General features: G+C 42.2%; 1 protein-coding gene across 3 annotated transcripts in view; it reads right to left on the bottom strand.

The window, feature by feature from the left end:
* galt (galactose-1-phosphate uridylyltransferase) overlaps nucleotides 1–13,330 on the bottom strand; it is a 68,644-nt gene that overhangs the window by 55,170 nt on the left and 144 nt on the right. The window contains exons 1-2 of one of the 3 annotated variants that reach the window (XM_059989579.1): nucleotides 13,182–13,302; nucleotides 12,420–12,506 (exon numbers count right to left, since the gene is read on the bottom strand). In XM_059989579.1, the coding sequence (XP_059845562.1) occupies nucleotides 12,420–12,462 (43 nt within the window). In that variant the 5' untranslated portion in view covers nucleotides 12,463–12,506; nucleotides 13,182–13,302. Of the gene's footprint in view, nucleotides 1–12,419; nucleotides 12,752–13,181; nucleotides 13,303–13,330 lie in introns of those variants that run through there. The other 2 variants (XM_059989577.1, XM_059989578.1) reach the window with 2 other exon arrangements.

Below are 13,330 nucleotides of genomic sequence, written 5' to 3' on the forward strand. Positions count from 1 at the left end.
GGCCGATAGATCCTTCAAGGGGGATCCTGTCGCACTCCACGTTCGGTCGGTCACTCCCTCCGGAATGCAACTGCCACAGCCCCGGCACGAGGACCTCTGGCCCTTACCTTGTCCTCTCACCCCACCCACGACCAGCCGCACCTGATCATGGCGTCTGGTGGCGGGCAGGCAAAAGGCTGGGGTTCGGGCCCAGAGGCTGTCTAATGAGGCAATGAAGCCCTCAAAACTGCTTTGGTACCTGGAGTCTAAGCACCCTGCACTTAAAGACAAACCCGTTGAGTTTTCTCAGCGGAAAAAATGTGAGCAAGCAGGACAGAAGCTAAGTGCAGAGAGCCACGTAAACTAAATTGCAGAATAGACTGGACATAAGGAACCCCCTTCGAGCATCGCTGTATTCCGGTCATGATTAACACCCCCCTTCCCTGTCGGGTGGTCCGCAAGAATATTGTCAAATTTAAACCAAAAAAAAAGGGGTGATCCCTGGTGTACATACATTAATTCTACTTCCGGGTTGCGGGGTTTTACTTCCAGTCTTTTCTACATGGTGCACGTGTGTGTGACTAACCGATTTAGGGTCGATCTTACCTTTCACCAAGGCCAAGGTATGGGATCTTGGGCTTAAAAAGATTGGTGGCCACTACCGTAACTTTGATGCCCTGACCAATCAAGAACCTCCGCTTCAAATATACTCAGTGAGTTAGCCTCCAGAGTTATCCGTGGCATTGGATTCCACAGATTCACCACCATCTGGCTAAAGAAATCCTCCCTTCATTTCAGTTCTGAATAGACATCCCTTATTCTAAGGCTCACGCACTATAGGAACCATCTTCTCCACATCTACTCTGTCTCGGCCTTTTGGTATTGAATAGGTTTCAGTAAGATCCCTCTTCATTCTTCTAAACTCCAGAGAGTGCGCCCTTAGAGCCAGCAAATACTCATCATATATTAATCCTTTTTTTCCTGGAATCATTCCTGTGAACCTCCTCTGGACCATCTTCTGAAAAGAAGCCAATCTGGATAGGCACCTTTCTTCCCATTCCTGCATTGTGATCTAATTTGTTCTGGACTTCGTTTAAATACACAATTTGTTACTCAGTTAAACGTAGTTTATTTTTTTAAAACTATTTCCATGAAACTTTGGCTATCTGGGTTAAAATATACTGGTCCCAATTATCTGGAATCCAGATATTCGTGATTTCCAGCACCTGTTGTACTTTGGTTTTGGATTCTTGAACAAAATCTGACATTGAAATACTTACAGGGATATTAAAGAAGTCAAGCAAAATCTTCAGGGGGTACACAAAATTGAACACTTTAAGAAAGGAATTTCAAAGCTTAAGATAACTAAGTAACCCGTTAGAATCTGAGTGCATGGTCAAATAGGGCACCAAGATTGGGATTTGGCTTCAAACAGAGGCCATGGGGAGACTAGGTTAGCAACCTAGTTTGTGGCTTTGGTTTTCCAAATAAAATGAATGGAAGGATTTTGGATCAAGCAAACAGCTTAGAGGTGGTGGATGGATAAAGAGAAGCTGCAGTAAACATTGAGTTCTGTTCATTTAGACTATAAGTACTTAGCAGGCGTGCACACTTTCCCTGTTATGTGCACGTGTGCTGGAGGGAAAAGGGATGAAAAGGTGTATTGAACTGAGATGCTGAAAGTACAGTTATTTAAAGAAAAGGAAAATGTGTTTTTGTTGTTTGGGTATTAACAGTGGTAGTAGAGGATGGTTTCCAATTACAGGATCCCACTGGCATTTGACAAGAGCAAGTCTTATGAAAGCTGGACAAATGAAATTTGAATATGGACCCGTGTTGCGGAACTGGAGAAGAAGCAAGCCTTGGCTGGTGCATTTTCGCTTTCAGAAAAAGCACGAGGGTCTGCAATGGGAATTTCAGTGGAAGACTTGAACAAAGATGATGGTATGAATAGGCTAATATATACAGGTAACTCTGTTTTTTTGAAGGAAGAAAAGGATCGGATGAATGAGGCATATTCAGACTTTGACAAAATATGCAGACAATTTTAAAACTATTTCTGATTATGTTATTGATTTTGAACAAAAGTACAGTCACAGTGTAAACACAAAATGAAACTTGCTGACGCTGTATTAGCTTTTAAATTGCTGGATACTGCATGGATAGACATAAAAGACAAAGAGATAGTGTTAACTGTATGTACAAAACCTATATTTGTATCTATGAAATTGGCACTGAATAGGAATTTTGGAGAAATAGCTGTTAAGACAACAGTCAGAATTAGTTTGAATCAGGAAATGGCATTCTACACTGAGCAATATAGCAAGCCTAGATCCCAGAGTGACCAGGCTAGGTACTATTGCCTGGCATGTCTAATAAACAAATCCGGTAGAAGATCAAAATGTGCAGTATGTCTAAGTATTTACCACTGGTTAAGAAACTGTCCATATAGAACCGAACAAATTAGGCTAACTGATGAAAATAACAAATCTGAAGACGTAGATTGTTTGTGAAGGAATCACTTACTAATGTAGAGACATCTGAGGCAGAAAGTTTGATGATAGAACCTCTAGGATCTGCTGTTAATGGTACAGCATGCAAATGCACGGTTTGTGGAGAAAAATGACTTGAAAGCTATGTAAGTGAACTAAGCCAGAATGAAGTGCAGAAACTGGTGAACAGATACATTCAGCTATAAAACATTCAAATTTGGAGATGGAAAGATTGTACATTCCACCAAAAAGAGTGAAAATTCCCACAAAAATAGGGCAGACAGAATGTTACATTGAAACAGAGGTGGTACCAATGAACATTCCATTACTTGAGTAAAATTTCCATAAAGAAAGCAGGAGCAGTACTGGATATGCAGAATGACCAAACAACGATGTTCCAACAGACAGTGTCTCTCGAGCTCACCAGCTCTGGACATTACTGTGTGAACATTCTAGGTTAAAGACATTACTGAGAATCAATGTGAAAATGAAGTATTAACTGTCACACAAAACATGACCATTGATGAGAAATTCAAAGTGTTTCTCAAACTTCACAAACAGTTTAGACACGCTTCAATTGCTAGACTTCAGAAACTGCTCAGGAGTTGAGGAAACAAAGCTGCAGATTATTTTTCCATTCTAATGCAAATAATTGACAGCTGTGAGACATGCCAAAAGTTTGGACAGCCCAAGCCCAGCATTGTGGTTGATCTGCTCCTACAATGAAACAGTAGCTATAGACCTACATGAACTGGAGCAATAAGCGTGGCATCTCCACATCATTGATGAGTTCACAGAGATAATATAAGTTCCTGGATAATTGTGGGTGGCCCACTATGGAGAATATTCAATGACAATGGCGGTCAGTCCAATTGTGGTGAATTCAAAGATGTGGCAGAAAACATTAATATTGAAACAAAGACAACAGTGGCAGACAGACTTTGGAGTAATGCACTTCTGGGGCAACATACTGAAATAACAGAAACATAGAAAACCTACAGCACAATACAGGCCTTTCAACCTACAAAGCTGTGCCGAACACGTCCTTACCTTAGAAATTACCTACGGTTACCCATAGCCCTCTATTTTTCTGAGCTCCATGTACCTGTCCAGGAGTCTCTTAAAAGACCCTATCATATCCGTCTCCACCACCGTCACCGGCAGCCCATTCCATGCACTCGCCACTCTCTGCGTAAAAAACTTAACCCTGACATCTCCTCTGTACCTACTTCCAAGCACCTTAAAACTGTGCCCTCTCATGCTAGCCACTTCAGCCCTGGGGAAAAGCCTCTGACTATCCACACGATCAATGCCTCTCATCATCTTATACACCTCTATCAGGTCACCTCTCATCCTCTGTCGCTCCAAGGCACAAAGGCCGAGTTCACTCAACCTATTCTCACATGGCATGCTCCCCAATCCTTAAGGACTCGGACCCCAAGATCCCTCTGATCCTCCACACTGCCAAGAATCTTACCATTAATACTATATTCTGTCATCATATTTGACCTACCAAAATGAACCACCTATCTGGTTTGAACTTCATCTGCCACTTCTCAGCCTAGTTTTGCATCCTATCAATGTCCGGCTGTAACTTCTGACAACTGTCCACACTATCCTCACTCCTGCAGCAAATACTCCCCTAAAAAAAGACGAACACACTAACCACATTCCTAATTGATTGCTGGCTTTCAGTGACTTGTGTTGTAGTATACATAGGTCCCCTGGAACATCAATATTTCTGCATCTCTCATCAGCTAGACAAGTGGAATATTTTTGTTTTATACAGCAAAGTGGGTGCCCTCACATTTTCCACATTACAGGCAGTCCCTGGGTTACGTACGAGTTCCGTTCCTGAGTCTGTCTTTAAGTCGGATTTGTATGTAAGTCGGAACAAGTGCAACCGGTACTATTTAGCGTCAGTTAGTCAAACGTTTGTCTTAGTATATACCGTAGATTCCGGACTACAGAGCGCACCTGATTAAAAGCCGCATGCTCTAATTTTAGAAAGAAAATCAATTTTGTACTTGTACAAGCCGCACCGGATTTTAAGCCGCAGGTGTCCCACTTTGTAATATGAGATATTTACACAGAAAGATATTACACGTGAGGATTTTTTAACTTTTAATTAAATCCGTATGGTAACATAAACAAATACATATTGCAAATGCTTTTTCTCGAACAGTGCCTGTAACACAGCTACTTTTAAATATACATACGTATCGGTAACACACAAATTATGTTGCGTATACTTTTTTACTGAACAGCGCACGAACAACATTCCAATATCTCCTAATGACTGGTAAAAAAAATATATATACTGCAGCCTACCAGGAAAAGTTATTGACCGCCTTCTTCATCTTCCTCCTGCGCATTAAAACCATCAAAGTCCTTCAGTGTCTGAATTGAATAAAACCTCAGGATCTCGTCACTCACTTCAGTCTCTTCGTTGTCGCTCTCACTTGAGCGGACGCGGTCCTCTTCATCACGCAGCAGTCCAGCCTTTCGAAACCCGCTGGTGATGGTGGATGTTGTGACACGGCTCCACGCATTTAGGATCCACTGGCAGACTTGAGTTAAAGATGCTCTTCGCATGCGTCCTGTTTTGGTAAAGGATTTCTCGCCGCTCGTCATCCAAGCCTCCCACTCAACGCGCAGCGCCACTTTAAATGCCCGGTTCACGCTGATGTCCAGTGGCTGCAAATACTTCGTGGTGCCCCCAGGAATCACAGCTGGAATTGAGTTTGTACTCTTGATGGCAGCTTTCACTGAACTTTCATTGTCAGCCGTTTAAAAAATCACCATCGGTGGAAGCTTTAGTCCGGATGCTGTGCAGCTCAGAACACAAGTAAAATGCGTTCTCTCATGGCCACTTGTTTTCAGTGTGATGGACGAGTCACCTTTTTTATTAACAGTCCGAGTGAGAGGCAGGTCAAACGTCAAAGGTACTTCATCCATATTTATGATATCATCTGGCCCGATGTAATTCTCCGCTATCTTTGTTTGAGTGAATGTGCGGAAGTTAGCAAGCTTTTCCTCGTGGTCGGGAGGGAGCTGCTGACACAGAGTCATGCGTACCCTGACGGACAGGCCTTTTCGTCTCATAAATCTAAAACACCATGATGGCCCACCTCTAAAATCTTCGATTTTCATTTTGGTGGCGATTGCTTTAGCCTTCAGTCTGATCTGCACAGTGAAAACACTGCGGCCGCCTGCTCTCTGTGTGTTAACCCAGTCTTCAAGAAAGTTTTCAAGTTCGGGCCATCTGCTATGATTACCTCTGAAAGCTTTTGTCGTCTTTTTGCATTGACTCAGTTCTTCATGCTGGCGTCTCCACCGTCTCACCATCGATTCATTTATGCCAAGATTATGTGCAGCAGCTCGATTTCCTTCTTCAACCACCAGATTGATCGCCTTTAACTTAAAAGCTGCATCATATGCTTTTATTCGAGTGTTTTCCATGTTGATGAGGGTGAGTACAAATGACTGATTTACAATAACTTAATTGTGAAAGTGCGCTTGATTTATCGTACAATTTCATTGGACCTCTGTGAACTACTCATCAATTTTATTGGTCTACTGTTACGAGGCAAAATGTTTTTGGCGGCATGAAAAAAAAACATGCATTAGCCGCACCGTAGTATAGGCCGCAGTGTTCAAAGCGTGGGAAAAAAATAGCGGCTTATAGTCTGGAATTTACGGTAGTATATATTTTACCTTTCTATGCATATAAAGCACTTAAACGTATGTATTCCAATAATTAAAACACTGTGTTGCTAGTAATAATTGTAGCTTTCATCGGGACAGGGCCTTTCACAGGCTCCATTATTCTCACTTCATCTATTATCCTTTAAAATTATTCAGATCATTGACCAACTGTAGCTTAACGCTTTTCCAATGACATTTCACCTCTTTCCAAACGCTTTATTAGTTCCACTTTATTTTCAATCACGATCGCTTCCCGTCAACGGAACAGAAACACTGCAGGCAGCGGGTCCCGACCTGCACCGGCTCCCAAAGTCCACTGGGTCCTAAGAACCACCGCACTGAATTCCCCGGGTCCTAAACTCCACTGCACTGAGACAGGCTAAATGGGACAAGTGGGGGCTGTGCTGGGTTATCCAACTCGGGAACCTCCGTTCTCCAGCCTGGCACTGAACTGACTGCGCCACCAGCCGACAGGAATGGTGGGGGGGGGGGTCAGGGTGAATCTTACTAAGAAAAATTTAAGCCAAATACAAAGTTAAACACTCAACACAGTGTCAACAGCAACGACTTAAAATGGCGGACAGCTCTGTGATACGACTTAAAGTGGTGGACGGGGTTCTCCTTCCTCGGTTTCTAAGTACAAGTTGTCTGTAAGTCAGACGTTCGTAACTCGGGAACCACCTGTACTTTTCATTTGTCTTCTTCTCACCACTCACTTAGCTTGTCTATAATGGTCTAGAAGCCTCCTTATTTCACTCTAGCTTGTATCATCAGCAAACCTGGAGGGATGACATTTGGTCACCTCAGCCAAATCATTGAGATGGACCATGAAAACCTTGCACCCCAACCTTTGACAAACAAGAGAAAATCTGCAGATGCTGCAGATTTCCAAGCAACACACATGATATGCTGGAGGAACTCAGCAGATGAGGCAGCATCTATGGAAAAGAGCACAGGCGACATTTCAGGTTGGTCCTGCTGAAGGGTCTCGGCCTGAAACTTCAACTGTCCCCCTTTCCATTGATGCTGCCTGGCCTGCTGAGTTCCTCCAGCACTTTGTGTGTGTTGTCCCAAACTTTGATCCCGGTGGCACCCGACCAACCATTGCCTGGCAATCTGAGGAAGACTCAATTCTTCCCACTCATTCTACTGTTAACAAATTCTCATCTCATGCCAGGGTATTTCTCTTAAGTCCATGCGATTTAAAGAAGACGCAAGAAACTGCAGATGCTGGGTGCAGGATTCAACCCGAAACATCAAAAATTCCATTCTCCCCTACAGCTACACCTCAGCTCTAAGCAAATTCTGGCCAAGATTTACATAATTAAGCAAAAAAAAAGTGATGCATTTCATAAAGGAACCAATTCAAATAGCAAACCCAGCAACAGGAATCAGCTGGTGCGTTCATCCAGGTCAGAGCTTGTGAGCTCACTAGAAACTTGAACATTAAAAAAAATCCAAGTTTCTACAGTTCACTCAGGTGGTCATAAAACTGCTGGTATCATTTGGAGAAAAATCAAACACATCATCCACAGAATCCTTGGCCAATACTTGCGATCGTTCAATCTTGACTTTTAAACACTATTATCTGGTTATTTTCCTAATGCTATTTGGATATAAATTGGCAGTTACATTTCCAGTATTACCATAGAGACAGTACTCTACTGAAATATGCATATTGATACTATTTCTATATGCTGTATTTCCTCAGTTTTCTCGGTGCCATTTGACGATATTTTTTGCCTCGGGAGGGAAGTTGGATACTTTTCCCTGGGTGGGTTGGTTCTACTGTTTTTCTTTGTTCTGTCGCTGTGTGGAAGACAAATTTCAAGGCTGTATACTACTTATTAACTTAGATAATGAATGTACTTCGAACTTTGAACTTCAAAACTGAAAAATACTATAAGTGCAGTAAAGCCATTGAAATGGTCCGAAACAAAAAGAAAAATACCTGCTGGAAACAAGCAGTAAAATTGAATCTTACAATCCCATTCATGTTGGCTTTTGATCATCATCCTCATTCAGTATACGCCGTGTCATATGGCGTAGGCAATCATGGTCCCATGACCATGACTGTGCCTGGCAAATTTTCACACAAGTGGCTTGCCATTGCTTTCTTCTGGCCAGTGTCTTTACAAGACAAGTGACCCCAGCCATTATCAAAACTCTTCAGATTGTCTGCCTGGTGTCAGTGGTTGCATAACGAGGACTTGTGATATACACCAGCTACTCATATGACCATCTGTCAAGTGACCCTGATCGGGGGGCTAAACAGGTTCTGCACCTTGCTCAAGTGTGATCTGCAGGCTAGCGGAGGGAAGGAGCACTTCCTTTGGTAGGTGTGTATCTCCACCCACCATCCCATGTTTTTCCCATATAAAATGTAAGTGGATTGGCAAGAACTGATAAAATGGCAGTGAGGAACTCACCTCGCTCCGGGAGAGCGCAGGTGTCAAATGAAACACAGGATTGGGAGTTTCTGGGAGAGGCCAGATTCTCCCAAAAGCAGTGAAGCTGCTTATTGACAGTTCTGTTTAAAATAAAAAGGGAACCTGGTATTGCCAGCATTTATTGTCCATCCTTAAATGTCCTGAAGTAAGTGGCTCACTAGGCCTTTCCTGACTTTAATCACATTGGTGGGTCTGAAGTCCTGTACCAGGTAAAGATGGCAGATTTCCTTATCTGAAGGTCGTTGGTGAAGCAGATGCATTTTTTTAAAAACTCAATAGCTCTATTTTTTTTTACCAAATTCCAGGTGAAACACTGATTTTTAAATTCCACAACTGCTATAGCTGGATTTGAACTTTGTACGCCGAGATTGTTAGATTGGATCTCTGCTCTGCGACGCTTACACTGCTCTCCACTACCCTGAGGCTCAGGCTGTGGCCTGACCCAGCTGCTCCGAGCTTGTGTTTGCAAGCTTCGCGACAATTTGCCCCGCTGTGTGAGTAACTGAGGCTGAAGCTGTGGCCCTGATCCAGCTGCTCTGGGCTTCATGTCTACGGACTTACATTCATTCCAATTGCTGTTGCTTGCTTTTAGTGTTAGCATGATTTGCATTTTTCTCTTTCAGCACAATGAGTGGTAGTTTGCCCTTTTCTAAAAACGGGTTCTTTCCGGTTTCTTGTTTTGTGATGGCCTATAAACAGACAGATCTCAAGGTTGTAAAATTTATATATACTTTGATAATAAAAGTACTTTGAACTTCGGTAACTTAACTGCCAGGCCAACTCTAAGCATGTTGGGACCGTTAGGCTTTGGACAAAGGAACCCTCTGAGTTATTGGATGTATTATCTCTTTCTGTCCCACAGTAGCAGTGAGATCATAATCACAAGAGAATCTGCACTGGAGGAACCCGGCAGGTTGGGCAGCATCTAAAAAGAGGAATAAACAGTCAATGCTTCGGGCTGAGGCCCTTCCTCAGGGCTGGAAAGGAAGCGGTAAGAAGCCAGGATGTGTGGGGGGAGAGGGGAATGAGTACAAGGTGGCATGTGGTAAAGTGAAGCCAGGTTATGGGAAAGATGGCTAGTTAGGGGAGGGGTAGTGAAGTGAGAAGCCGGCAGCCGAGGAATGAACCTGATAGGAGAGAGTAGGCCATGGGAGTAAGGGAAGGAAGTGGGCACCAGAGGGAGGTAATAGGCTGGTGAGGAGAAGGGAAGGTTTGAGAAGGAGCTAGAAGGGAAATTGAAAAAGAGTGAAAGGGGAGGGAGCAGAAATTAAAGGAAATTTTAAAAAAATCAATCATAAACAAGCGAAAATCTGCAGATGCTGGAAATCCAATCAATACACATAAATTGCTGGAGGAACTCAGTAGGCCAGGCACCATTTGCAGAAAAAAGTACAGTCAACATCTCAGCCCGAAACATCGACTATACTCCTTTCCTTAGATGCTGCCTGGCCTGCTGAGTTTCTCCAGTATTTTGTGTGTGTTGGTTTAAAAATCAATGTTCATGCCATCAGGTTGGTGGGAATTCAGATGGAAAATGAGGTACTGGCCCCTCTGTATATCAATGTTCTTTTCAGACTGGCTTCTTTCCCACTGCATTGTGTTTTATAGAATTAACTGTACTAGAGGAGACTATTTGACAGAATAGGAAGTGTTGCACCTCCAACCCAAGAATGGTCTCATCACGGCAGTAGAGGCGGCCATGGACCGACATGTCGGAATGGGAATGAGTAGAAGTGAGTGCCAAGTTTCACATGATAAAGTTAGAGAACAGTCTTGACTGGATAAGCAGTGATAACATCATCCATGGGCAGTGCCCTGCCACTACGTAAAGTGGACCGTGCAAATGAGGCAGTCTCACCCAGGTGAGAACGAAGAGGCCAATGGCCAGAACAAGGACAGGGTAGAATTAAAAATACAGAAAGCTGGGAGCAGAAAGGAGGATTTAGGGGAGAAGATAGAGGGGAAAGGATGCCTGGAGAAAATGATACAGGACTGTGAAAAACAGTGTGGAAAAGAACAAGCACATAGGTTCAGAAGACTACTGCATGTACAAATACGCACACTGTCACTCTGGTGCCAGACATATTATACCTAAAATTTGTCTATTTTTAGGCAACACACTCACAATGCCAGAGGAACTCAGCAATTCAGGCAGCATCTATGGAAAAGAATCAGTAGTGGACATCTTGGGCCAAGACCGTTCACCCGGACTGTCTTGGCCCAAAAGGGCAGTTGTTTATTCCCTTCCATAGATGCTGCCTGACTTGCTCAGTTCCTCCATCATTTTGTGTGCATTGCTGACAATTTCCAGCATCTGCAGAATCTCTTGAGTGCATGTCAATTCTAAAACCACATTCTTATTTTCATGGCCCAGAGATTCCCAATTCTGTTCTTGCTTATCCACAGTCTGCAGATTTTCATTCCAGTTTCCCATTTAAGTCCTAAACACAATTACCTACAACAGTTAACTGATAAAAAGAACTGAAAGTTCTAATATCTGAATATTCCAATGATATCACTAGATCTTTGTAGCAGAGGCTTGGCCCAACAGCAGAGGAGATGATGTAGCAGTAAGCAATAACTTTAATAATAGACTGCAAAATAACAAGGCACTAGGGACCACAAAATAAAAGAGAATAGAAACTAAACACAACAGGCAACAAGGCAATCTTTAGGCAGGGAATGTGAATCACAAACATGAGAAATTCTACAGCTGCTGAAAATCCAAGGCAACAGACACAAAATGCTGTAGGAACTCAGCAGGTGAGGAAGCATGTATTGAGAGGAATAAACAGCCAACACCTCAAGCCGAGACACTTCTTCACAACTAAAATGGAAGAGGGAAGACACCAGAATAAAAAGGTAGAAGGAAAGGAAGGTGAAAATTGAAGTAAAATAGGTGGGAAAGGTAAATGACTGGAGAAGAAGGAATCTTTTTTGCTGGAGGGGGAGATGCTATTTTGCTCGTGGGGGAGGGAGGAGGTCATCTTATTCTCATCTGTGATTTAGTGTTTTATTAGTTTTTCTCTTAAATAAAAACTCAACCAATAAAAGTTGTGTGGTAAGAAAATTTGAACATTTTCGGACAGGAACCAACCAATAAAGTCCTAAGTTAATCTAATTCAGAGTTAACTAATGATAACAAGAATATTAACCAATAATGAACAAAGCATAGATGCACATAAACCTCAAAATCATTCTCTGATGTTCACAGAATGCATTTGCTGTATCTGTCTCGCCACCGAAATGCATTCATAAACCTCAAATTTCTTGGTTGATTCGAATTGTCAAATCATACACTTAAAGTATTCCATCCGTCTAAGCTGTAGAGTTAAATGCGCATTTTTAACATCCAAACGTAAAGCCCTGTCACTTTAAATTTTATTAACCATTGATATTTTTCATCCTTGATTCAATCTTCTTATTTAGCACGAATTTCACCTGTTTTACCTCGTACTTCTGTCCCAATCCTTACCCCGTTTCATTATGTTAAAAAAAAACCTCTTTCGACCCCAAGTTTTCCTTCGCTTCAAAATTCAATGTGTACGTTTAGTAACGTGTCCAGCAAAACGTATACATTGGGATTCTGAAGGGTGACATGCACAGTGGCCAAAGGAAGATTATGATCCAATAAACAGAAACACACTCCATCTAGAATAGAATTAGATTAAATGGCATCTAACACAAGACAAGCAGCCACTAAATGAATCGAACAGGCAGTGATGTTTCAGCATTAATTAGACCAACTTCAACGTTTCTAGTAAAATTAGTAAATCTTTGTGTGAATTACCACTGGGATCGAAAGTCAGCTTTGCAGGGACCTGTGGCTCCATCGTTCACTCCCTTCCACCAGCCAGTCCTCAGTTCCACAGCAAGGCTAAAGGCGATACACAGCTTTACTTTCACCGTTTTACTTTTAACATCTTATTTTAATTGCAGAAAACACATGTCATCATTTATAAAACAATGTGGCTAAATCAATCTCCCGCTTCTGCTATTTGGATTCCACAGTTCCAGGATTTCTGCTCGTCTTCCATTGGACAGGCCAACCATAATCAAACCCTAGGTCTTCATTGAATGTTCCTGATTTAGCTCTAATTTCATCCACTTCGAGTTTCTTTTCTTCAGCAACGTAGGGTATAAATAACAGGAAAGTAAGCTTTTCTTTGCAGCAGCAACATTGCAAATATTAAATTTTAAATCAATTTAAAATGGTTGATTTACACGATAAATAAAATAAAATAAACATAACTACAGTGCGTTCTTCACTGAAAATCCCATCTAGATGCATCGTAGTGTGGGAATCCACCCAGCCCAGATATTCTCACTTCCCCCCTCATCCACTGGTCAGAAGATACAAAAGCCTGAAAGCATACCTCAAGGCCAGCCTCTCCCCCACTGATTTGACTATTGAATGGTTCCCTTATATGAAAATGGACTCTTGGCCTGACAATCTACCTCATTATGATCTCGACCTTATTGTCCACCTGCACTGCACTTTCTAAGTGTATTTTATTTACCTGTACCTTATTATGCATTGTTATTATCTTACTTTGTACTCCCTCAATGCGCTATTGTAACGAATTGATCTGTATGAACAGTGTGATTCTATAATCACTTGGCCCTCCTCAGCTCGTTGGAGATTGATTTGATTTGTAGGAACAGAATCCAGGTGACAACAATAAACCAATTTCAAATCCG

This window comes from Hypanus sabinus, chromosome 14, assembly GCF_030144855.1.
Source record: "Hypanus sabinus isolate sHypSab1 chromosome 14, sHypSab1.hap1, whole genome shotgun sequence".
Taxonomy (NCBI): Eukaryota; Metazoa; Chordata; class Chondrichthyes; order Myliobatiformes; family Dasyatidae; genus Hypanus; species Hypanus sabinus.